This window comes from Eptesicus fuscus, chromosome 5, assembly GCF_027574615.1.
Source record: "Eptesicus fuscus isolate TK198812 chromosome 5, DD_ASM_mEF_20220401, whole genome shotgun sequence".
NCBI classification, from domain to species: domain Eukaryota; kingdom Metazoa; phylum Chordata; class Mammalia; order Chiroptera; family Vespertilionidae; genus Eptesicus; species Eptesicus fuscus.
The window spans coordinates 26,433,193-26,460,313 of record NC_072477.1 but is presented as its reverse complement, the minus strand read 5'-3'; the positions used below and the strand labels follow the sequence as shown (position 1 = coordinate 26,460,313).

Here is a 27,121-nt window from a genome sequence, read left to right as displayed (position 1 = left end):
TTTATTAAGGTCCTTTCTTGATTTTCCAGCACAGTTATGACAATTAATACAAACCCTTCAAATTCCTTTGTCTTTCTAGACTACAGATAATACTGGCTATTTTCAAAGTGGCAAATAAGACATATAAAGTGGTTTAGCAGAGGGCCTGGTACACATTACATGCTAAATAAATGTTAAAAAATAAGTCTTATAGTTATTAAGATTAAAGAGGCACACATAGTAAGTTCACATTAAATATTTTTAATGAGTAAACGTAAGATACTTGTGTGGACCAAGTTAACTGTACAGCAAAACACAGAAATACAATTTATCATCTAAGAGGAGCAACTAGAATTGTACATGTGCTCAGAAATTGCTAGCATTCAACTTTTATATTTTTTAAATTTTATTATTTTTAAATATATTTTTCTTGATTTCAGAGAGGAAGAGAGAGGGAGAGAGAGATAGAACCATCAATGATAAGATAGAATCATTGAACCCTAGCCAGTTTGGCTTAGTGGGTAGAGCATCGGCCTGTGGACTCGAGGGTCCTGGGTTCGATTCCAGGCAAGGGCATGTACCTTGGTTGCGGGCACATCCTCAGAGGGGGGTGTGCAGGAGGCAGCTGAATCGATGTTTCTCTCTCATCGATGTTTCTAACTCTCTATCCCTCTCCCTTCCTCTCTATAAAAAATCAATAAAATATATATTTTTAAAAAAAGATAGAATCATTGATTGGCAGCTTCCTGCACATCCCCCACTGGGGATGGAGCCCACAACCCCGGGGATGTGCCCTTGATGGGAATTGAACCCAGGACCCTTCAGTCCACAGGCGAACACTCTATCCACTGAGCCAAACTGGCTAGGGAGCATTCAACTTTTAATTCTTTAAAAAAGATCCAGAAAAACTGGCCTGCCCTATAAGAAAAAAAAGGGAGTGGAAAAGAAACATATAAAAAGGCAACTTAGAAATAGCCCCTTCCTGGGAGCAATGAGCCCTACTGAGAGGGTCCTGACTGCCAAAGACTAACTGGGCAGCTCTGGGTAAGTCACTTTTATATTGTTCCACTCTTCCTCCATAAAATGAAGTTCATTCCATCTCTGATTCAATGAGGAAGAAAGATGATATAAAAAAGGTTACCTAATGTAGTATTTTCCAAGCTTCAATCTTGATCATCTTTTGAATTCTGCTTTTCTGAATAACACATACACCATTATTTTTCTTTAAATTGATTTTTAAAAATTTAACCATACCTTAAACAATAAATTAATTAAAAATATTTTATACATGCTAACTTTTCTAAAAGGTATAAAAATAAATGCACTAATCATCAAAATTTAAATATTAATTCAATATCACCTAAAATCTGCTTACATACCCAAACTTTGGCAAATAATAACCTAACCCTTATAATTTAAAATAAAAAATTTTATAGGACAGAATTAAGTAGATAATATAACTTCATATTCTCACAATAACCTAAGGGCTAATCCTAAAAGATTACTATTCAGTTCTTTGATTATAAGAAACAATATAATGTAGGGCACCAAAAATTAATAACAGAATTGATTCCTTCTTAATCTCCATTTGAATTAGGGTTTTAGTTCCTTTAAACTCAAAAGGCTTTAGTTCTACCCTTGAGTATATAAATTCAGACTATAACAATAAGAAAAGCTATTTCTTTCTTGAAACTATGGGGAAAAAAAGGATTAAAATCACGTTTTATTAGCAATGCATGGAAAAATAAATGCAAAAAAAAAAGAAAACTCATGGACATGGACAACAGTGTGGTGATTGTGTGGGGGACTTTGAGGGGATGGGGAAGAGGGTATGCAGGCGGGGGAGGGGGGGGTAAAATGGTGATAAAGGAAAAGTAAAATAAGAAATGCATCCACTTTGTAACTCAGCATTCAGAAAGCAGTATCCATTTGTGTCTCAAATTTTACTGGTCAATAGTTTCCCTGATCTGAATCATACCAGCTATACCTAACAACCAAATCTATCAATTATCAGTGAATGAGCACACCTCTTTCAATATGGAAAATGAGAGCTTCTACTCTTAGGAACTCTTAATAACAAAAACTGCATTGGTGGTCCTACTCGGTTTGGTCAGTGTTTAGAGCATGGACCCATGTACTGAAGGGTCTTGGGTTCAATTCCAGTCCTGGGCACATACCTTAGTGCAGGCTCAATCTGGGACACGTGAAGGAGGCAACCAAACAATGTGTCTCTCTCACATCGGTGTTTCTATCTCTCTGTCTCTCCCCCTCCCTATCACTCTCTCTAAAAATCAATGGAAAAAATATCCTTGAGAAGATTAACAGAAACAAAACAAAACAAAAAAAACACACTGGTGTAAGTCAAGTCATAATGAAGGATATGAACACAAAGACACCTTTTTATGTGCTAATAATGTCTAATGAGACTGGTGGTCATCGATTAAGCCTCACTAGGTTATCTTAAAGCAGAGGTGACAAACCAGGGCATAATTGTAAATTTGACAATCTTTGATAGATACCACTTAGCTGACTGAAGAACAAGTGGGAAAAATAATGTGTATCTATAAATATCCATGTTGCCTTACCCTTATCACATGATCTATATAATTTATCATAGGACTGTCCTCCAAGGCCATCTCTATGAGCCTTTCTTTCTTTTCCATTGAAGCTCATAGGCAAGAGGATTTCTGCTATGTTAAGTACCAAAAAACCAGATATCTATTAAAGTATCATAAAGCAGAGGGGCAAAATTAAAGAGTCATGCACTGTTACCAATGAGAAGTAAATGCTCCTAAATGCAAGCTTCTCGAGAGCATGATTTATACCAGATTCATCATCTCTGATCCTCTCATAGCTCCTGTCTTATAAGTATTATGCACTTATACTATTTGTTGAACTAATAAATAGACCAAAGAATAAAATTTAACACCTTCAAAACAATGAACTATCAGTAAATAGAAAAGCCCAGAAGAAAATTCAAGAATTGATTCCCTAATCACCTTGTCAAAAAACTACTATGAAAGCTTTTCAAAGTCAGAAATTTGCCCAACCAATAGCCATATTTCTCCTGATAAACTCACCACTGGATCAAGAAATTCATTCTAGCCCTAGCCGGTTTGGTTGCAGGCACATCCCCAGTAGGGAGTGTGCTGGAGGCAGCTGAATCGATGTTTCTCTCTCATCGATGTTTCTAACGCTCTATCCCTCTCCCTTCCTCTCTGTAAAAAAAATCAATAAAATATATATATTTTAAAATACTTAATAGAATCTGAAGGGTCCCAGGTTCGATTCCGGTCAAGGGCATGTACCTTGGTTGGGGGCACATTCCCAGTAGGGGGTGTACAGGAGGCAGCTGATCGATGTTTCTCTCTCATCGATGTTTCTAGCTCTCTGTCCCTCTCCCTTCCCCTCTATAAAAAAATCAATAAAAATATATATTTAAAAAATTTCATTCTAATTAAACTCATGAGGTTTATCAGTCAAACTTTAACTGGCTCAAGCCAAACACTTTACCTATAAGTTATATGCTCTTAGGTAAATTTCTATTATTATTTTTAATATATTTTTATTGATTTCAGAGAGGAAGGGAGAGGGAGAGAGATAGAAACATCCACGATGAGAGAGAATCATGGATCGGCCGCCTCCTGCATGCCCCCTAGTTGGGATGGAGCTCAGGACCCAGGCATGTGCCCTTGACCGGAATCAAACCCGGGACCCTTCGATCCACAGGCCAATGCTCTATCCACTGAGCCAAACCGGCCAGGGCCACAAAGCATTTTTAATAGTTCACTTAACAAGATCTTTCTCTGGGGGGAAAAGGGGACATATGTAATACCTTCAACAATAAAGAATTATATTTTTAAAAAAGAAAAAAAGGTCTTTCTCAACTTTTCACTTTGTGCTCTGCCATAAATGTTAGGTGTTACTGGTGTCAATCTCTTTTTTTTTTTTAAATATATTTTATTGATTTTTTACAGAGAGGAAGGGACAGGGATAGAGAGTTAGAAACATCGTGAGAGAGAAACATCATCAGCTGCCTCCTGCACACCCCCCCTGGGGATGTGCCCGCAACCAAGGTACTGCCCTTGACCGGAATCGAACCGGGGACCCTTCAGTCCACAGGCCGACGCTCTATCCACTGAGCCAAACCAGTCAGGGCGGGTGTCATCTCTTAAAAGCTTTTTTGTGAGCTTCAAGTTAAACCAAAATTGTTAACAGTTGCAGCAGCAGTAGCAACTAGAGCAATAGCAGGGGCTAAACCCTGTGCTAAGAACTTTACAAATGTTATTTCATTCAATCCTCACCACAACTGTCCTTATTATATGGATGAGGAAACAGAGAATAAATGACTTGTCAAAGGTAACCCAGTTAGAAAAGTAGTTGAGCTTAAATTCACCACTACCCCTCCTCAATCACACCCCCTCCACACACACACACACCTTTTCCTGACTCCAGGGTTCATTCTCTTAATCTCTCTATATAACTGTGGATGCTTATAATGATCACTTAAGTCAGAGGCCCATGTGAAATAGAAATAAACTAGTTATCCCAGTTATAAATAGAAGGCAGAGTTACAATTCAACTCAGATACACAGAGCTACATCCTGATTGGTCTCCCAATCAGATCCCAAGGTATTCATCCTCTTCCCAAAGAAAAACAACACTTTCAGGAAACATAAAGAACTCCATTCTAGAGAAAAGGAGAAGCATAAAGGGAGGCGATGGAAAGTACTAGATGAAACCAAAGACGTAAAAGGTAAATTTAGGATTTCCTTAAATATGTGTACAACATCCTTGATGTTATTGAGGATCTTTTGTAAGCAGGACTTCAACATACATTTTTCTTTGACCCTCAAAAAATTAACACATAAAAAGTCTGAGACTGCAAGCATCAAGTACAAATTGTTCCTTATAAAAAGTAATGTTCACTCAAATCCATGCAGTTTACAAAGTGCCTTCACATATAACATTTCATCAAATACTACTGCCCTGTTAGGTAGTGAGAGCAATTTATGAACCCCATTGTACAGATGTTGAATGAGGGACTTGCCTTCTTACCATTTGTGACTGGTAGAGCCTCCAACTCCTATCATGTGGCACCAAATTCCAGGCTCCCTCCACACCACATTGTGCCTCCTCATTCCACATCAAAAGGTCACAAAACTATCCTGCCTGCCCCATTTGCACAAGTTCATTACCAATATTGTAAAAACAAGTATCAACTAATAATGACATAAGTACGAAGGGGAAAGGAAACAAACTTGGAATTTTCTCTGAGAGGCTGGTACTCTGTTTAGCTCCCAACCTAAACCTTGCCTAATGTAGTTCTTACAACAGCCCTTCAGGTAGGTGCTGGTATTCCCATTGCATAGATCAGGAAATAGACACAGAGGGGCTCAGCAACTTAAGGTCACACATTAAGTGACAAAGCAGTGATTTTAACCATGTCACTATGCTATGTACACTGCCTTACATGATGTCACAGTAATACCCTTTTCTGATCAACAATAAAAAAAAATCTTAGGTTAAAATATTTTAATGTTTTAAAATATCAGAAAGAAAAAAAGTATTCTGCCACTTGTTGCTGTCACACTCTCACTTCCCAGCAGAGTGCCTTTTCTCTTTACTGATTTTCTCCTGTTTACTCTTAATATCTACTGGCTTCATTGTACCTAGAAGGAGAGCTAACTGTTAGAACAACAAGTAATGACATATCCTTAACAAATAGCATTTTATAAAGCCACAGGAATCATGCAAATATTATTTTGTCCTAGGTCTAATTTAATTCTACAAAATAGTATGTCAGTTACAAGAAATGTGAGCCTGCCTAAACACTTAGGAAATGAGAACAATGAACAAACTCTGAACAATCATTTTAATCACCACTTTCTGAAGGTTTTAACCAATCCAGACAAGATATAAGAACAAAATGCATTAAAAGTAATCTCATTACCACCCTAGAGTCTGGCCTCCCACCCACCTTATTCTGAAGCATTAGGGATGGACAACATAAACCTCAAAATACTGTGCCCCTCCCCTCAGGTGCTACACTGCTAAAGAACAGTGATAGATAAAATGTAAACATGACACTATAAATAGTTTTAAACATGGAAAGATTCCTGAAGGACTCCCCAGAACAAAATTTAATTAGCTTTAACAAGTTAAGCTGTATTTATGTTCCCAGAGGGGGCTTCCTTATCTGAAGCAAACAGGAGGAACATTCTGTTAGCATAAGTTGTACTCATAATGAAGCTGAATAGCTTAACAGGCTTTTAAGCAAAATTCTATGTTCTGGGGACAAATAAGAAAAGCTAAAGTCTATCTGAGCTAAACTGGAGGAGTGGGTGGAAAAGCCAGCTGCAAGGACTAAAAACAGGGCAGGAGTAGATAAAAAGAAAACAGGAAGAACTGAGCTGAAGGAAGTATGAGGCTTAGGGGCAAAGACGGCTGGAACCCAGAAAGTACCGGTGGATATGGGCAACCCAGACCTTGAAAAAGTAAGAAACCAATGCCTAGAACCAAGCTGGTCAGAGCCTGCCCTGTGGAAAGGAGCTCGGCTTCTACAGACTAAAATTCAGATAAAGGAAATGAACTGGCCAAGACTAGAGAAAATGGAGTAGAGGAAGGTGCTGAACAAGGAGTATCACTGGTAGAGAATGGAGGCAACTTGTTAGTGCTTTTTAAAAAGTGTTAACTTTTTAAGTGGGTGAACTGTATGGCATGTGAATTGTATCTTAATAAACCTGTTACTTTTATACTTTTTTTTTTTAATGTATTGATTTTAAAGAGGGAGAGAGAGGAGACATGGATTGTTGTTCCACTTACTGATGCTTTCACGGGTTGGTTTTGCATGTGCCCTAACTGGGCGAGTCTCCTAGTGTCTGTTGGAACACATCAGTCTGGACAGGTGACAGAATTTACAGAAGAAGCCATAGGGGGGAACCGGGCGGGTTTTCAACAGGCCTTCCCCTATTCTGCCTTTGGGACTTGGGGCCCTGTGGGGAAAGAAACCTTTTTTCGGGGTATGCCTTGAAGAAGAATATCCGGTTTCTGCCGGGGATGATCTAGGGCCAACATCTGCCTGGTCAATGAGAAAACGATCTGGGGTGGAAAAGTCAAGTCAGTTTCTAGAGAAACCTCAGAAGGTTCATCGTGAAGTGATCACAGGTCTTATCTCTGCTCCCTCCCCCCCCCCCCCACATTGGTCTGCACACCCCGTGTCGCTTCGACTGTTTATCGTGAAGAAAGGCCAATGCTTTGCCCTGATCCCAGGCGTTTCTGGCCAGCTGCCCACTGACGTAAATTAGAAAATCACTCCGGACCGGCCTGGGTGAAGCGAAGCGCCACGTCCAGCCCGGCCTCCGTGCCTCTCAGTGTAGGAACGGGGACGAGGAGGCAGAAGGCGAGCGGGAACGCCAGATCGCTCCCCTCCTCCCCGGAGCCGAGTTTCGGGGAGCCGCCCCCAGAGCACCCCATCCCCACTCGCCAGCCTCAGGTCGCGACCCCTGGGAGGAGGGAAGTGGGCGGCGCCGGCGAGGGCCCCCTGGAGCACAGGCGCACCTCCCCCGGGCAGCCGTCGCCCCTCGCCTCCCGGGAGCGATAGGCTATCGATTCAGCGGCCTGTCGCTAGGCGCCCCGGGAGCGAGGCCTACCCGCCCGGCCGGAGCCCCGGCCTCGATTTCGCCACTCTCCCCACACCAGCGGCGGACCCCGGAGGAAGGCCGGAGGCTGGGAGACCACCAGCAACGGCAGCCGCGGGAGGGGGCGCGGCGCGGGGCTCCCCGCCCACCCGTCTCCGGGGCCCCACTGGCCGCCCCCAGCCTCCCAAGTTGCGCATTCAAGTTCAGGCCGGCTCTTCGCCTGCAGAGCCCGCGACACTCCCGAAACCATAATACAAACCGTTCGGAAGGAGATGGAGCTGGGCCCCTGAGGACGCGAGGGGGCGGCCCGCAGCGAACCGCCCGCCACCTCCCCCCGGCTCACCCGGCCCGACCCTTCCGGCGGCAGCCCCGGCACCCAGGTCCTGCCCCCAGGTCGCCGCGGGGGGCTCGGGCTCCCGGGCCTCCTCCCCTCCGGCTCCCAAAATGCCCCCCATCCCCTTGGAAGTGCGCGAGGAAGAGTTTCCCGTCCAACTTTACCAGGAGGTCCCCTCGCCCCTCCCGACCCGCACTCGCGGGGCGGCCAGCAGGAGAGATCACTTTACACTCGGGATAAAGAGAATTAAGGACCTGTCAACCATTTTGGGTCTTTTTTTATAGAAGACATCCTCTCCTCCCCCTCCCTCCCTCCCCCGGCCGAGGTTTTAACCTGACACCGAGCCTTCCCACCGCAGGAGGGGGTTGAGGGAGGAGGTGGGAACGGAGGGCAGGAGGAGGGCGGCGAGGGCGAGCGCCGGGGGGGGGGGGGGGGGGGGACGGGAAGGGGCCGAGAGGCGCGGGGAGGGGAAGGGGGTTGATTTACCTGAGACCAGCCACTGGCCTCCATTGTTGGAGAATTCAATGGCATTGACACAGCCGAAGTGGCCGAGGAGGTCCTTCTTGTAGAGGTTTCGGCAGCCCCGCAGGCGTCTCCTCTGAAAGTCCTGAGTGAGCAGGGGGTCCCCATGCAAGCCCCGCTGGGACAGGAAGCCCACCACTGACCTCATGCTGCCCCCCAGGCCAGCTCTCCTCTTCATCCTGGAACCGCCGCCGCCGCTCGCGCCGCGCCCCTCCCCGGGCCCCCGCGCGGCCGCCGCTCCCGCCCGGCCCTCCCCCCCGCGCTGCGCTCCGGGCGGCGCTTTAACCCGCCATGGCAGCCGGAGCGCGGTGTGCAGGCTCCCGGCGGCGTCCGCGGCTTCCTGGCGGCGCCCGCCCTCCTCCCCGCCCCCCCCCCCGGCTCCTCCCTCTCCCTCTCCGCCTCCTCCAGCAGCTGATGCCCAGCTGGGCCCGCGCCGCCGCGGGCCGCGGGCGCCGGGAGAACGCGGGCGGCGGCGCCCCTCCCCCGCCGCGGGCTGCGGCCGGAAGAACGCGGGCGGCGGCTCCACCTCGCGCGCGCGGGGCCCCGGGGGGCGCCGGGCGGAGGCTGCGCTGCACCCCCCGCGAGAGCCGCACTCTGTTAAGTTGGGGGCGCGTAACAATCCTAGTAGCCGCGGGGCTGCGGGCTCTCCTTCCTCCTCCCGCGGTCCCCAGTCCATCGCCTCCTGGAGGCCCCGCGCCGGGACCCGTTCGGCTCCCCGCTCTTTTTTTTTTTTTCCAGGTCGGGAAAATGCAGCCTGAGGGGGCAGAGCGATGAGGGGGGACCGCGGGCAGAGGCTGCGGTCAGTCGTCTTCCCTCCTCTCGGCGGCTCAGCCCGGGGTCGCCCGAGCCCTCTCCAAGGGAAGGGAGCCAGGACTCGTGGGGTAAGGTGGCTTAGGGATTTTAGTTGGTGCATCCGTTCTTATCCCACCCAATAAATTTTTAACACTGCCCCCCCTCCCCCCAATTCTGTGCTATCATTTTCCCTCCAGCTATTCGGTAAAAGGCTAAATTGTACCGTCTGGTAGATAATGGAGCGGTATCCGGGGAAAAGAGGGTGGGAGGAGGGTGCGTGAAGTAGTGAAAAGAAAATTGCCAAAACCGACTTGAGGAAGATCTAAGATGCGGAGAGGACTTGTGCCCATTAGTTCCAAGTGCATTTGCAAGACACAAGAAGCATTCCTCGAAAATAGGAATATATGTCTGTTGCTGCATTGGGTGCGGTGAGGTCCTCTTCAAGGTCCTAAGTGTGGAGGTCTGAGGCTGCACAGCTGTTAACCAGCAGCTGGTTCCAGGCCAGAAGTAGCTGCACTTCAGTAGGCTGGGAGCCTTGGCCTTGACCCCAGTGAGGTTAAGTGCTTTGGAATTCTACCAGATCCAGTAAAAAGCCCCCTTTTCAGTGTGTTGTAGTACTTTTCCAAGGAGCTATCCTCTGTCATTAAATGGCAATACCTACTAGAATAGGCAGGTATCAGTTTTGCCCTTTGAATTTCACAGAAATTACATGCTCTGTACTAGAGATGGCATATGGTGGTCAGTTTAGTATACTGCCATAAAAGATGGGCTGAACATGGAAAACATTCACCCATCAAGAAAAATCACCTACTTCTACTTTTTTGTACAATGACAACAAGATTACTGATATACTAATGACAAATATGCAAGTAAATGTTTAATTTAAAAGTCAACATTATCACAAATATTGCCGAAGTTAACAGCAGTTCACCAAATTCCAGAAATTATGGTTTAAATGGGATATTATTTCCCTAAATAGGAAAATGTACAGTGCTTTAAAAAAGTTTTATTCTCAGGATGCTTCATCAGTGTTTAATATAATGGCCTCATAAAAATCAGTATACTGCCGAAACCGGTTTGGCTCAGTGCATAGAGCGTCGGTCTGCGGACTGAAGGGTCCCAGGTTCGATTCCGGTCAGGGGCATGTGCATTGGCTGCGGGCACATCCCTGGTGGGGGGTGTGCAGGAGGCAGCTGGTCGGTGATTCTCTCTCATCGATGTTTCTGGCTCTCTATCCCTCTCCCTTCCTCTCTGTAAAAAATCAATAAAATATATTTTTTAAAAAAATCAGTATACCAGCAGAATACCAGCGTGATTAAATAGCAATATCATAGTGTATAATTAATCATTTATCTTGTGATTACATAGCAATGTCATAGTGTATAATGAATCATTTATTTTGTGATTATATCATAGTGTCCTCCACTCTGCTATAAGCTATAAGCTTTCTGAGAGCAGGAACCATGTCTGTTCTGCTCATGGGTATATATCCAGAGCCAACACATGCCAGCTTAGGGAGTGGGGAGGAACTTGGAGAGGAAGGTAATGACTCAGGTGTGGGTGTGTGAGTTTGAGGTGTCTTCATTCCAGTGCAGACAATTTCAAGGCCAGTTTTCCATTTCACTGTTTCTTTGCTTGGCATACTTACTCTAGACATTAAAAAATGGAGTCCTCTGGCTCCTTCCAATTAATAGAGCATCATTTATACCTATTTTGTTTGCCTGGGATGAGGGCTATGGGCATAGTAATGGTGTGGTTGAAGTGACCTTCATTGTGGCAATATTTAAGACACACTCTCCTCTCCCCTTTTCAGCACTTATCTCTTCTCCACAACTTTAAATGAGACTTGATTTTCCCCAGTCTCTGGAATAACTGCCCCATTTACCGCAGCCTAAAAATAGACCAGGACCTGGTCAGATGCCAGCCCAATTCCAGGATTTTGCTGGAAACTTCCTTAACTTTCACTGACCAGCCAGGACAGATATGTAGACAACTCAGTCTGTTTATATCCTACAGCTACTTTCTGTAAGGAGAGCACATAAAACCGCTCTCTTTTTTCCATAATTAGGTTGCCAGATAAAACACAGGCTGCCCAATTCAATTTGAATTTCAGATGAACAATGAATAATTATTTCAATAATTATTATTTGCTAAATCTGGCAACCCTACCTATAACATAACCCAACTTTAGAAGATCAAGTCCCATAAGTATCTATTTGCTTTTATTAAGAATTTAACATACTCCCTTGGGTCATTTATTGCAAACTAATAATATTGTACATAACTATATAACACAAACATCTAATCAACTTCAGTGACTATACGAGGATGGCCTTTCTGATACAGGCATTTATAGTGACAAGGGCAGTGTACTTAGCAAACGGAATTGGACTCAGGAGTAATCTCTCCACTGCATAGAATGTGTGGAGGAAGAGAGAGAAAAGTGAAAATTCCTATTTTTCTTACTTAGGCCCAGAAACTTCTGTATATTAACATTCATACTTTGGAAGCCCTGAAACACTGTTTCATAAATTCATCCTGGAAAAATCAAGATATTGAAATTACTTAACCCTTACTTAATCGCCCCACCAAGGATTGAATACTGATCAAATATAGAGTTCCCAGAAATTCATCTACTCTTTGACTTCTATTTTGCTTGGCCCTGATATCACTGGTGAAAGAGTCTTTAAATCTTTAAAAACTGACTGAATGCTAAGGAAAAGCTCAAACATTAGAAATTGTTTGTTTTTTAAGAAAATACTCAAACATTCAAATACTCTCAAACATTTACTAAATGTTAGTATATTAAGAGCTACATATGGATACTAACACTCAGAAATTTTTCACTTAAAAATATTTTCAACTTTTGCTCTGGCTGGTTTTGCTCAGTAGTTAGAGTGTCAGCCTGCGGACCGAAGGGTCACAGGTTTGATATTCGAGGTGCGTGCAGGAGGCAACCAATCAAGTTTCTCTCAAGTCCCCTTATCCCTTCCACTCTTTCTGGAAATCAGTGGAAAAAATATCCTCAGGTGAGGATTTAAAAAAATAATAAAAACATTTTCAACTTTAAAATAAACTGCTACTCATAGATGACATTAATTCAGACAAATAATACATATTATATATATAGTTTAATTGTAATGTCATTTAATTTTAAAGGATACGTTATTTATTGGTCATTTCAAATAGCAGTCTATCTTAATTTGGGGAGGGGTGGAAAGAAACTGATCTATTTAAATATGTTTTTATTGATTTTACAGAGAGGGGAAAGGAGAGAGATAGAAACATCAATGAGAAACATCAATCGGCTGCCTCCTGTACGCCCCCTACTGGGGATTGAGCCCGAAACCTGGGCATGTGACCTGACTAGGAATCAAACTGTGACCTCGTGGTTCATAGTTTGATGCTCAACCACTAAGCCTCCCCAACCAGGCAAAACTGATCTATTTAAATACAAATTTCTCCAACAAGATCTATAGGACATATATCCTTTCATTTTTTTAATAAGATCTTTATTAGATATAATTGACATGCCATAAAATTCATCCTTTTAAAGTACAGAATTCAGTGGCTTAGTATATTCACAAAGTGTTGCAACCATTACCACTATCTAATTCTGGAACACTTTCATCACCCCAAAGAGAAACCCCATCACATTAGCAGTCACTCCCCATTCCTCCCTCCCTTTAGCCCCGGCAACAATTTAGGTATTTATTGTCTCAATAGATTTTTCCTATTCTAGATATTTCATATGAGTGGAATCATGGCAATATGTGGCCTTGTGTCTGGCTTCCTTTATTTAGCATGTTTTCAAGGTTCTTCCTTGTAGCATGTATCAGTACTCCATTTTCTTCTAGATCAAATTATATTCCATTGTATAGGTATGGGCATTTGAGCTGTTTCCACTTTTTGGCTATTGTGAATACTGCTGCTATTAACATTTGTGTTACAGTTTTTGTTTGAATATGTTTTCATATTTCGAGTATATACCTACTATCATTATGATAACTCTGTTAAACTTTGTGAGGAACTTCCAAACTGTTTTTCCAAAGTAGCTGACCATTTTACATTCCCATCAGCAATGTATGAGGGTTCCAATTTTTCCATACCTTTGCCAATCCCTGTTATTGTCCATCTTTTTTCTTACAACCATACAAGTGTGTGAATGGTTTCTCATTATGCTTTTGATTTGCAATTCCCTGATGGCTATTGATGTTGAGCATCTTTTCATTTCCTTATTGGCCATTTGCATTTCTTCTTTGGAAAAATATCTATTCAGATCCATTCATCTCAGGGTGTTTTTTAATTTCCCTTGTGAATTCTTCCATGACCAATTGGTTATTTAAGAGTGTATTGCCTTAGCCGGTTTGGCTCAGTGGATAGCGTGTCGGCCTTCGGACTGAAGGGTCCTGGGTTCGATTCTGGTCAAGGGCACATACCTCAGTAGCAGGCTCAGTCCCCAGCCCTGGTGAGGACATGTGCAGAAGGCAACCAGTCAATGTGTCTCTCTCAGATCAGTGTTTCTCTCTCTTTCTTTCTCTCTCTCTCTCTCCCTCTCCCCCCACCCTTCCACTCTCTCTAAAAATCAAGGGAAAAATATCCTCAAGTGAGGATTAGCAACAACAACAAAAAAGGGAGGAAGGGATGGCTCTAGATTAGATACTTGAGAGCTAACAAATTAATTTTAAATAGCTATTATTGAGATGAAGAAATTTTAATATGAACTGGGTACTATTAGATGACATTAAGTGTTATTAATCTTGTGAGGTGTGATTATAGCTGCATAACATTGTGATTTTGTTCATATTTTTAAGAGATTTGTGCAGCAATATTAAAAAAAATCAATAGAGCCCTAGCCAGTTTGGCTCAGTGGATAGAGCGTCGGCCTGCGAACTGAAAGGTCCCAGGTTCGATTCCGGTCAAGGACACATACTCAGGTTGTGGGCTCGATCCCCAGTGGGGGACTTGCAGGAGGCAGCCGATCAATGATTCTCTCTCATCATGGATGTTTCTATCTCTCTCTCCCTCTTCCTTCCTCTCTGAAATCAATAAAAAAAATTAATAAAAATCAATAGAAAAATATCCTCAGGTAAAGATTAGCAAAAAAAAAGAGTGCATTGATTAATGCCCACATATTTTTTAATTCCCCAAATTTCCTTTTGTTATTGATTTCTAATTCATTTTTAAAATATTTTATTGACTTTCAGAGAAAGAGAGAGAGGAGAGAGAGAGAGAGAGAGAGAGAGAGAGAGAGAGAGAGAGAGAGACATCGATGTAAGAGGGAACATCCATAGGCTGCCTCCTGAATGCCCCCTGTTGGAGATCAAGCCTGCAACCTGTGCATGTGCCCCAACCAGAGATTGAACTGGCAACCTTTAGGTACATGGGATGATGCCCAACCAACCGCGCCACACAGCCCAGAACTAATTCATTTTTTCAAGGGGGCATTTTTCACAGGTCTTGAAGTGAATACCCAGTTTGTGAAGTAGTTGAATTCAGAATATTTGTTACTAGAATTTTCAAATTACATTCCAACATACTTTCCAGACATTTGGTTCAAGTTTACCATGCATAATTCTTCACAATGAGTGAAGAAATCTAGTTTGAAATAACCTTTATGGAGTGGCAGTGGACAGAAATACTCACTAGCCAGATTATTCATTTGATATTTACTCAGTGATATTTTTTGTACTATTCTATGCCAATCACCTGGGTTTTATATATTTGACGTTTTCTTGATAGAGATCATGAGCCAGCTATTTTTACTTATTTTTAATTTTAGGCTTTCACATGAATAACCCCTGATGAATGGCACAAGAAACTGTTAAAAATAGTTACTGTTTACTGTACTGGGTATGTAGTCATATAGCCAAGATTTCTTTCCCAGAGATGAGCTCATGGGTATATAATGTTTATTAAGCATCTTCAGTGTGTTAAACACCTTTTAGAAAATAACATTGGGCAATAATCCTTCCCCAAAGTAAAATATGTCCAAGGAGAAACAAGATTTTTGGGACAGAGATCATATTTAAATTATTTCTATGGGTTCAGTGGCAATACAGGACAGGTTCCTAGAATATGAACTAACCACAGCACATGTTTATAAACTTATTACCATATCCTTCTGAACAAACTACATGAACTCATGATGTACATATAATCAGCATTATTGACTAAGTTGGATCCCATTTAAGTTGGAGCTGGTGGTATATCTGTCTGTCTATGAGCCTTCTGGGAGATAATCATTATTCAAATCACAAAATGATAAAGCCCATGGGATTTCAGAAATCACCTGGTCAAATCCCTTTATCATTCCTGTTTTTTTTAAATAATGCAAGGCTCAGAAGTTTATTTATTGAATAGCATTATTTTTGTATAGCTAAAAAGCAAAATAATGTACTGTGCAGGAATGCATCAATTTGTATTTAGGGTTTATTTTTTTAATTAAATTTATTGGAGTAACATCATAATAAAAGGCCAAGAGGTGTCATGACCAAAACGACCCGTCACCATGAGGTACATGGAGCACCTCTCGGGCCCTCCCCCACGGCTCACAGGCTCCGATCGCATCAAGGCTGGCAGCTGGCAGGTGAGCAGGGCGGCGTGATATCGCGTGCTGAGCCTCTAGTTGGTTAATAATATTATATAAGTTTCAGGTGTACAATTTTGTACTATATCAAATGTATGTTCCATTGTGTGCTCACCACCAAAAGTCCAGTCTCCTTCTATTACCACACATTTGACCCCATTTAGCCTCTTCATCTTACACCTACCCTCCTTCATCTCTGTTAACCATCATACTGTTGTTTGTGTCTATGAGTTGGTTGATGTTTAAAATTTTTTTATTGATTTGAGAGAGAGATAGAGGAACGGAGAGAGAGAGAGAGAGAGAGAGAGAGAGAGAGAGAGAGAGAGAGACATCAATTTGTTGTTTCGCTTACTTATGCATTCATTAGTTGATCCTTTGTATGTGCCCTAACCTGAGATCAAACCCGAAACCTTGGTGTATGGGGATGATGCTCTAACCCACTGAGCTACCAGTGCAGCGCTTGTTTGTTGATTTCTGTTTTATATGCTCATGTTTTGATCACCATTGAATCTACAGCATCAAAAGGAGTTCCTGGCTCCCCAGTGAAGCAATCTTCCTGAAATCCCTCTGCTCGAGACTCTCCCTTTTCTCTGTCCTGTCAAATCCAGACTCCTTTATCTGCCTGTCAAGTCCCTCCTTGACTTGTTTCCACCATATCTATAATTAGATTTCCTGTTACTCATCATACACCAACCAAGTAGGCTGGCAGCCCATTCTTCCCTAAATATCTCTGTGTTCACACTGCTCTCCCAAATCCTATAGGTCTATTTCTTCCATGAACCCCTTCAACAAATCTAGGCTACATTCGTTTTCCTGTCCTAAGATTCCTGTCATGCTTACAGTTGGGATCACAGTTTATCTTGTAAATATTTAACATATTTATATTCATGTGTAATTTTTTAAATAATTCTTTATTGCTGAAAGTATTACATATGACCCCCTCTTTCCCCCCTTGACTCTCTCCAGCCTGCCCCCGCCCCCTAGCCCCCACCCCACCCCAGGCTTCAGCACCCTATTGTCTATGTCCATGGGTTCTGCATATATGCATACAAGGGCTTTGGTTGATTACCTCCCACCCTCCCCTCCCTTCCCTCTGAGATTCCTCACTCTGTTCCATGCTTCTGTGTCTCTGGATCCACTCCATTCATCAGTTTATTTTGTTATTTAGATTTCACATATGAGTGTGATCATATGATACTTGTCTTTCTCTGACTTATTTCACTTAGCATGATACTCTCCAGGTCCCTCCATGCTGTCTCAAAGGGTAAGAGATTCTTCTTTTTTACTGCTGCATAGTATTCTATGGTATAAATGTACACAGCTTTTTTATCCACTCATCTACTCATGTGTAATTTTTAAAATTACTTTATATATGTTTTTATCTTTATAAAAATCCTATGTGGTTGGACATGAATTATCAAGTCATTCAAGAAATTTGGAGATTATTGAACACCTACTATGTGCCACTGCCCTAGGTAGACACAAGAGATGTAATAATGAGCAAAAAAAGACGACTTTGACCAATTTTTAAAAAATATATATTTTACTGATTTTTTACAGAGAGGAAGGGAGAGGGATAGAGAGTTAGAAACATCAATGAGAGAGAAACATCGATCAGCTGCCTCCTGTACACCCCCTACTGGGGATGTGCCCGCAACCAAGGTACATGCCCTTGACTGGAATCGAACCTGGGACCTTTCAGTCCGCAGGCCGATACTCTACCCACTGAGCCAAACCGGTTTTGGCGACCAATTTTTATAGTACTTACAGAACAGAGACAGAATTTAATCAATAGTCATGCAGTAAATATAGGATTACATTACTTTTATTAAGCACTTATGTGGCTCTCACTGTTCCAAGTCCTTCACAGATATTAACTCATTGAATATTCTCAACCACCCCATGAAGAAAGTATTATTCCATTTTGCACAAGAGGAAGATAACAGTTGTGACTATCACATAAAAGTATGTGATAATTCAGTTCCACATATATTTAATGGAGTTATGATAAATGAATTCTTATTGGTAGAGCCCTTAGATCAGTGCCTGACTACAAACACATCTGAGCATTAGCGATGATGATGATGATGATGATGATGATAGATTAAAATAGGAGAATCCTATTAGATTAAGGAGAGCTATGATCTGAAGGGAAGGTAGGTATAAATGAGGCCAAGTGGCTGGTTGGGAAGGCATGCTCCAAGCAAAGGCACCAGCACATGCAAAGGCTCTATGGGTGGAGAAACCTAGAAGAAGGCCATTGTGACTGAAGCACATAGGGAACAGGAGATGTGCTATCAGTGGAGGATGCAATTAGATAGCTGCTGGAATCTGCAGGAGCCTGGCCATGTTAAGGATTTCAGTCTTCATCTAAGAATCACTGCAGGGTTTTAAACAGAGGGCTGAAGTGATCAGATATGCATTTGATAAGGTTATTTTGGCTACTATGAAGAGAGGATTGGAGAGGGCTAAGGGTGGATTAGTGTAGATTATTAAGCACAGAGAAGAAAAGATGGTAGTTTAGATAAGGCTAGTGAAAGTGGACTTGGAGAGAAGTAAATGGGTTTAATATACAAAGATAGAATTTGGTGATGGATTAGAGAAAGTGGGGGACGAAGGACAGGACATAATGAAATGCCGGGGGGATTGTTTTGTTTTTTAAATATATTTTTATTGATTTCAGAGAGGAAGGAAGAGGGAGAGAGAGATAGAAACATCCATGATGAGAGAGAATCATGGATCGGTTGCCTCCTGCAAGTCCCCCATTGGGGATCGAGCCCACAGCCTGGGCATGTGCCCTTGACCAGAATCGAACCTGGGACCTTTCAGTTCGCAGGCCGATGCTCTATCCACTGAGCCAAACTGGCTAGGGCTGAAATGCCAGGGTTTTTGACTTGCATAACTATTCACTGAAATAGAACCCTTAGAAAAGGCTCTTTTGAAGGGGAAACCATGAGTTCAGTTATATACACATTGAATTTGAGGTGCTCCAGAGACTTCTGAGAAGAGTTGACAAGTAGCCTGATCTCAGATGCATGTTTGAGGCTGGTGTCAATGATAGAGATTGTGGTGAAGTGGTGAAGTCCTAGGCATAGGCAAGAATATTCAGAAGTATCAAGGGGAAAGAATAGGGAAGAAAGAAGGCCTAGGACTGAGCTTTGAGAGATGCTTAGGGTTAATGCTTGAAAGGAGGAAAATACATTTGCAAGGAGACAGAAGGAGTGGCTAGAAGTATAAGAAATAAATTGGAAAAGTATTGTCATGGAAGCTGGGACAAGAAAGCATTTCAAGACAAGAGTGGCCAATTGTATCAATTGTTGCTGAAAAGTCAATGAGATGACTACCATTAAAAAATATTGGGTTTATTGACACCAACATTTTACCAGTGATATAAAATAAAGCTTAATTTTTAGGAGAAGCTGGAGGGAGGGATATTTTCCAGTGAGACAGACACCAGGGATCTCAGTCAGAACTCCTTCAGGGGGTGTGATAGTGAGACCCAGAGGAGAACTGACTGAATAGTGAGTGGAAGGAAAGGAAATAGAGGCTGTTAGGTAAGTAGCTAAAGAGGAACCTAGAATTCAGGAAGAGTTTTGTTTGTTTGTTTTTGTTTTAATAGAAAAAAATGGAGAAGTGAAAAAGATGTATAGATGAAACTAGACTGTATAGTATACAGGGAGGAGTTCTGAGAAAGCAGGGCAGAGGAGATTCAAAGCACAGGAAAGGAATTTGGTCCTAATTAGGAGAAAGGACAGCTTCTCATGGGGATGTAAATAAAGTAGAGTAGAGGGAATATAATCAATAATACTGCGATAACTCTGTATGGTGCCAGGTGGATACTGGAAATATCAGGGGAAACACTTTATATGATTGTCTAACCACTATGCTGTGTACCTGAAACTAATACCGAATAATATTGAAAGTAAACTGTAATTAAATTTTTAGCCTGGCTGGTGTGACTCAGTGGTTGAGCATGGACCCATGAACCAAGAGGTCGCTGGTTCGATTCTGGTCAGGGCACATGCCTGGGGTTGCAGGCTCGATCCCCAGCAGGAGGCAGCTGAAGGATGATGTTTCTCTCTCATAGAGTTTTCTATCTTTCTATCCCTCTCATTTCCTCTCTCTCTCTCAAAATCAATAAAAACATAAGTAGAAAAAATAAAAATTTAAACAATATTAAAAAACCTGGTGAAGGAAGACAGGATGGGTACAGGTGAAGGGAGGATTATACGTTTGTAAGAAGATGTGAAGTGCACATATGATGGTTTCTATTTTTTCTGTGAAGAAGGAAGGCAAGGTCATCTACAGAGAGTGTGGGGGAAGAGAGGGCAACCAACGTTTGATGAAAGAGGGACTGTTTGAATTAACAGTGAAGACTAGGACAGTGAGATGACCTAGTTTGGATGATGTTGGGGTTGATTGGGAGATTCTCCGGAACCCAATTGCCCTTATTGTTTGGCTTTCTAGAGCAGTGAACAAACTGCTCATAACCAGGGCCGTAGAGAAAGCAGGTAAGTTCATTCAGGTTTGGGGACTTTCCAGGTAGATGAAGTTAAAAAAAGGAACAAAGGAGTTTAGGGTTTTGGCAAAATAATGAAATTATAGACCACTGTACTTTAAGCTAAGTCAGAAGGGAAAATAAGAAAGGAATAGAAAGAAAGCTGATCAGGATCAATAAATAAGTGTCCAAAGAAAGTTGTAGGAGTAGCTAACAGGCAATTTGGGGGGAGAGGAGGTTGTGGTTGACGAAGATGCTTTAATTAGAAGTTCTGAAACAGGCACAATTATAGTTGAAGACAGGGCCCAAGGAGTAATGGGAGGAGTGGGCAGCTTAGGTGGAGTCAAGGAGAAGGATGTTGAGGAGATAAAAATAAATTGAGCAGTCCAGCCCTGGCCAGGTAGCTCAGTTGAATAGAGCATCATCCTGATACACAAAGGTTGTGGGTTCAATCCCAGGTCAGGGCACATATAAGAATCAACCAATGACCCAGCTGATGTGGCTTGGTGGTTGAGAGAGTGTTGACCTATGAACCAGGAGATCACAGTTCGATTCCTGGTCAGGGCCCATTCCCTGGTTTCGGTTTCGGGCTCTATTTCCACTAGGGGGCATGCAGGAGGCATCAATGATTCTCTCTCATCATTGATGTTTCTCTCTCTCTCTCTCCCTATCCCTTCCTCTCTGAAATTAATAAAACTATATTTAAATAAATAAGTAAAATGCTCTTTATAAAAAAAGAATCAACCAATGAATGCATACAGAAATAAGTGGAACAACAAATTTATGGTTTCTCTCAAATCAATAATTCTTTAAACAAAATTTTTTAAAATATGAGCAGCCCAGACACTAGTGTGTGGGTCATCTTTTTTTAAAAAAAAAATATATATTTTATTGATTTTTTACAGAGAGGAAGGGAGAGGGATAGAGAGCTAGAAACATCGATGAGAGAGAATCATCGACCAGCTGCCTCCTGCACACCCCCTACCAGGGATGTGCCCGCAGCCAATGTACATGCCCTTGACCGGAATCGAACCTGGGACCCTTCAGTCTGCAGACCGACGCTCTATCCATTGAGCCAAACCGGTTTCGGCAGGGGTCATCTTTTTGATGGTTGAAATCACTCAGGATAATGGCAGTGCTTGTGATGGAAAGGAATAACGGGCCAAAGTCCGCCTGACTGAATGGGAAGTTACAGTGAGGGCAGAAAGTAAAAGCAATTAGAAAAGGAAAAGAGTTGGGTAGTGCATGGCATGGACCACAAAGAAGCTGGCTCTTCGTTTTCTTTTTACGCACAAGTGAAGGTACAGGGAATAGCAGTGAGAAGTAAAACAACCCCACCTTTGTTAAAGGAACATTTTAAAAACAAAAAAAGGTGAAATCATAACTCTCAGACAGACCTCACAGAATTCTTCGCCAGGGTAGAAAAGACACCCCTTCCATCTATGACAGCAAAGTCACAGGGCTAGCAGAACAACAATAACATCAAAAACTCTCATATAAATATAAAATGCAATGTTTTGAAGATTTTAGTTAACCATTTTTTAAAAAGTTTTTATTGATTTTAGAGAGAGAGGAAGGAAGAGGGAGACTGGGAGGCTGAGAGGGAGGGTGGGCCGGGGTGGGGGGGGGGCAGAGAGAGAGAGAGAGAGAGAGAAACATCCATGTGAGAGAGAAACATCAACTGGCTGCCTCCCATATGCACCCCTACAAGGGAATGAACCTGTAACCTGGGTATGTGCCCTGACCCGGAAACAAACGAGCAACCTTTTGGTATATGGGACGATGCTCAATTAACTGAACCACACCGGCCAGGGCTAGTTAACCATTATTAATGAGAGAACCAATAAGATGTCCAAAGTGAATACATATTTATACGTCAGGAAAATTGAAATGAACTTGAAAATGTAGGCAAAACTGGCTTCTTCCCTCAGTGGAGGAAGCAAGTCAATGGAACTTCCACTGGACAGAACTTACTTGCATTTCTATAGACATGCATTGTTTTGCATTACTATCAGTTATCTACAGTTTACAGAGTTGTAAAATACCTCAAAAGCAATGAAAAGCTAGAATCCCATAATCTGGAAAGGTCTGCTCTAGAGAATGCATAGTTTTCCATTAAAAATACCAGTTACATTTTTTCTTATTTCAAATTTCCTTACACTTCTCAGGCCTGACATATGTGGAACCTGAGAGTATAAACAGTACTATTTGAGTGGGCAATGGGAAAATGGTGTCTTTAAAGGAGAGTCAGAGCCCTGGCCAGGTGGCTCAGTTGGTTGGAGCATTGTCCTGTACATCAAAAGGTAGTGGGTTTGATTCCTGGTCAGGGGACATACCTAGATTTTAGGTTTGATCCCCACTGGGGTGTATACAGAAGGCAACTGATGGATGTTTCTCTCTCTCTCTCTCTCTCTCTCTCTCTCTCTCTCTCTCTCTCTCTCTCAAAAAAATAAACATATCCTAGGTAAGGATAAAAAAAAAGAGAGTCAGATTTTAATAAAGTAGGAAATTAGAGAAAAAGCTTGACAACGCAAGGGTTTTTGCAGCTTATGGATCATTAGTTTTATAGGCCACAGTGGGAGAGTTTAGAAGTTAGAGTGAGGCTGGTCTTATTCAAACATGAAACTAATCTTCAAACCTTCATAAATCGAGCACACTTCCCCAAACCCTTGACCTCTCCATCTTCATTTTATTGAAATTCAGCTGGTTAATTTTTATTTTCCAGGATATTGATCAGTTGCATTTGCAAATTAAACAGAAGATGTTGTACTTTTGACAAATATATTTAGAATCTACCGATTCTCTTTTATTTAGGATATACTTAAAAATAGTAGAAAACTATTCCCAAGGTGTTATGTGTGCAAATATGAGCATTTTTAGAAGTGACACACTTCTATACTTTTTTGGCAAAAAGACCACCACCAAATAATTTTTCAAAATATACATTTGCAGTAACTTTCAAAAAGCAGTTTTCTCACTTGTTACACTATTAATTTTATCTTGAAGGAGCAGTTTTAGAACATTGTTTTTTAGTATCTATAAAGTAGCATACTACTGACAGCCACCTTATCATCATTGAAAAAGTCAGCAAAATTTGAATGCACTTGTCTTCTTGTAAAAGAAAAGTGCAAGTTATTTATAGGTTCTGACAACTATTTTAATACTCAGACAAGGAACACCAGCAAGTCTCTGAGTGGAGCCAGATATCTTTCTCATCAATCCTGTTTCATCATAGCCCACCACTGTATAAAGATTCTGCTATGTAAAAGTCTTTTTTTACTCCTACAGAAATGAACACATTGACATCATACCTTAACCACAAAAAATAATAAGGGCAAGCACCACTACCAATCCATCTGCACTGTGGAACTCCTGTCTCCCTCAAGATACCAAAATGACTCATAAGCAGCTGGCATCCAGACTAAATAAGGACTCCAGTGTCCATCTGTATATTAAGCAGTGGCAAAGCTCAATTTTAGATTTTAAAAAATATAAATAGAAATCTAACATTTTCTTTTAACATCCCAATGGACCATCCATCACGCACACCCTGGACGTGCCTGCCCATCCTACTCCACTGCGGGGGGCCATTACTTTAGGATGGGGCAGCTTGAGCCCATGTCCGCTTCATTGCTGAGGAATGTGAGGCCTAGACAGGTGCAGTAAATTGAAGCCAGAGAGGCCTTGGTTAGATAGAGCTTCCTAAAATGGCTCCATCCTTCATCAGTCTTGTGCAAATGATATAATCTCTGTGCTTCTGTTTCTACATTTGTAAAATGGAATAATATTGTGAAGTGGAGATAATAACACCTTATGGGACTGATATGAGGATTAAATAACCTTGTTAATGACACCATAATATCTTCCTTAAACCCTCATAAATTGAGCACACTCCCCAACCCTTGACCTCTCCATCTGCTTCACAAGGATCATGGAGGCCATCCGTTGAGAATTTCCTTATTTTCAGGTCTCCCCGTGGCAAAACTCCTCTTATCTAAGTACAGTGCTTTCACTGTGCTCTGGAACCATCTCATGTTATCTTCTTTTGGACTCTGTTCCATCAGTTATCCCTTCTTACCCAAATAATCTACTCCAATACTACTGGCCTTTCCCCTTAGCTGGAAAGTATGTTTAAGTATCTCCAACATTGAAAATAATTTTTTTAAACTTAGGTAATAAACTAAAATTCATATGTACACTCTCCTCTCATTTCTGAGAGGAAATAACAATTTGTTTGGTATTTATAGACCAACATAATTATTTTATTTTTTTAAAAAATTTATGCATATATTTTTGAGAGAGAAACATTAATTTGTTGTTCCACTTATTTATGCATTCATTACTTGATTCTTGTATGTGTCCTGTGGGGATTGAACCCACAACTTTGGCATATCAGAATGATGCTCTAAGCAACTAAGCTACCCAGCAAGGGCTAATTCTTGCTTTACATGTTTGAAAGCTCTTTTATTAGGTATATACATAGTTATGATTATTATGTCTTCTTTTGTTATTATATTTTATTATATTATTATATTACTAGAGGCCCGATGCACAAAGTTCATGCAAGGGGCTCGGCCCTCGCAGCCCTGGCTTCGTCCAAAAGGTCATCCAGACAGTTGTCTGGAAGATCGACTGGACCGTCATTCTGCTATTCGGTCTAATTAGCATAATAGCTCTTTACTATATAGGAATTTGTTATTATATTGATACTTTTGTTATTATAAAATACCCTTTTTTATCTCCCGTAGTACCTGTGTCTTGAAATCTGTTTTATCTGATACTAATATAGCCATTCCACTTTCTTATGCTTTACTATTTGCATATCTTTCTCTATTTACTTTCAAACTATGTGTCTTTATATTTTATTTATTTAAAGTGTGTATTTTATAGGTAGTAAATGCTGCTAAACATCTTACAATGCACAAGATATCTCCTTACAATAAAGAATAATCCAGCCGAAACCGGTTTGGCTCAGTGGATAGAGCGTCAGCCTGCGGACTGAAGGGTCCTGGGTTCGATTCAGGTCAAGGGCATGTACCTTGGTTGCGGGCGCATTCCCAGTGGGGAGTGTGCAGGAGGCAGCTAATCGATGTTTCTCTCTCATCGATGTTTCTAGCTCTCTATCCCTCTCCCTTCCTCTCTGTAAAAAATCAATAAAATATATTTTTAAAAAAAATAAATAAAAAATATTATTAAAAAAAAAAAAGAATAATCCAGCCCTGGCTGGTTTGGCTCAGTGGATAGAGTGACCGCCTGGGGACTGAAGAGTCCCGGGTTCAATTCCAGTCAAGGGCACGTGCCTAGGTTGCAGGCTTCTCCCTACTGGGGAGTGTGCAGGAGGCAGCCAATCAATGATTCTCTCTTATTACTGATGTTTCCATATCTCCCTCCCTCTCCCTTTCTCTCTGAAATCAATAAAAGTATATTAAAAAATAAAAATAATCCAGAGCCAAACATCGTGAGAAACCCTGATCAATAGGTAACAATGAGTGGTTGGGGTGAAACTTGAGGAAAATAGAAATCGTTCAGATGATGTTATTACAGGGCTTTTAAGCAAGGGATGTAGGGGTGATACTGATGCTTATACTTTCCACTGATACTGGAGGTTTAGAGAGATTTGGGCATTCTAGAATCTTGATTTTGTTGGGTGATCCCCATTTCAAGTTTCAGTATCACACCATTCCCAATCAATGCCCTATATTTTACTAAAGACTTGTAGCAAGGCTATGAAATCAACTAATGTTGTAATTCTAAAACTGCACAATTTTGTGTTTGATTTTCAGCAAGGTTAGTCTGCATGTACAAAAATAAGGATTTCTTTTAAGGCTACTATTGAAGCTTTTGTTCTTTGACTGTGACTTTAACTGAATGTTTAATGACTTGAACTTTCCATTTCTTTTCTTTTTTTAATATGTTTTTATTGATTTCAGAGAGGGAGAGAGGGATAGAAACATCAATGATGAGAGAGAATAATGGACCGGCTGCCTCTTGCACATCCCCTACTGGGGATTGAGCTAAAAAAACCCAGGCATGTGCCCTGACTGGAAATCAAACTGTAACCTCCTGGTTCATGGGTCAATGCTCTACCACTGAGTCCCACAGTCGGGCTCCATTTCTTTTTCTTTTTCTTTTTTTTAAATATATTTTTATTGATTTCAGAGAGGAAAGGAGAGGGAGAGAGAGATAGAAACATCAATGATGAGAGAGAATCATTGATGGGTTGGTTGCCTCCTGCATGCCCCACACTAGGGATCAAGCCCACAACCTGGGCATGTGCCCTGATTTGGAATCAAACCACAACCTCCTGGTTCATAGATTGATGCCCAACCATTCTGCCATGCTGCCCGGGCTCCATTTCTTTCTTATTTTTTTAAAATCCTCACCCAAGGATATTTTTCCATTGATTTTAGAGAGAGAGGGAAAGACAGAGAGAAATATCGATGTGAGAGAGACACATTGATTGATTGTCTCCTGCATGCCCCCTGACCAGGGCCCGTGCTGGGGAGGAGCATGCAACCTAGGTATGCGCCCTTGACAGGGATCGAACCTGGGACCCTTTGGGCCGCAGGCTGACGCTCTATCCACTGAGCCAAACCAGCTAGGGCTCCATTTATTTTGTTTTCTTTTTTTCCTTTTCTCCATTTATGTAAGTTCTTCAGTGCAATCAAATGCTACCACTCCCAGCCCGCAGTTATTATAGTCACTATTACTGTCAAATTGTCAAATGTGGCTCTAGAGCATTTGCTAAAGTTTGTGAAGTTGATTAT

At 41.8% G+C, this 27,121-nt stretch overlaps 2 protein-coding genes across 6 annotated transcripts in view; one reads left to right on the top strand and one right to left on the bottom strand.

Annotated features, from left to right (window-relative positions):
• DCAF5 (DDB1 and CUL4 associated factor 5) overlaps window positions 1-8,700 on the bottom strand; it is a 105,427-nt gene extending 96,727 nt beyond the window's left edge. For 2 of the 4 annotated variants that reach the window (XM_054715963.1, XM_054715964.1), the window contains exon 1: window positions 8,440-8,700. In XM_054715963.1, the coding sequence (XP_054571938.1) occupies window positions 8,440-8,653 (214 nt within the window). In that variant the 5' untranslated portion in view covers window positions 8,654-8,700. The remainder of the gene's footprint in view (window positions 1-8,439) is intronic. The other 2 variants (XM_054715965.1, XM_054715966.1) reach the window with 2 other exon arrangements.
• Window positions 8,701-9,045: 345 nt separating this feature from the next.
• EXD2 (exonuclease 3'-5' domain containing 2) overlaps window positions 9,046-27,121 on the top strand; it is a 70,081-nt gene continuing 52,005 nt past the window's right edge. Inside the window, exon 1 of one of the 2 annotated variants that reach the window (XM_054715962.1) lies at window positions 9,046-9,356. The gene's annotated coding sequence lies outside the window, so the exon portion shown is untranslated. The remainder of the gene's footprint in view (window positions 9,357-27,121) is intronic. The other variant, XM_028141509.2, reaches the window with a different exon arrangement.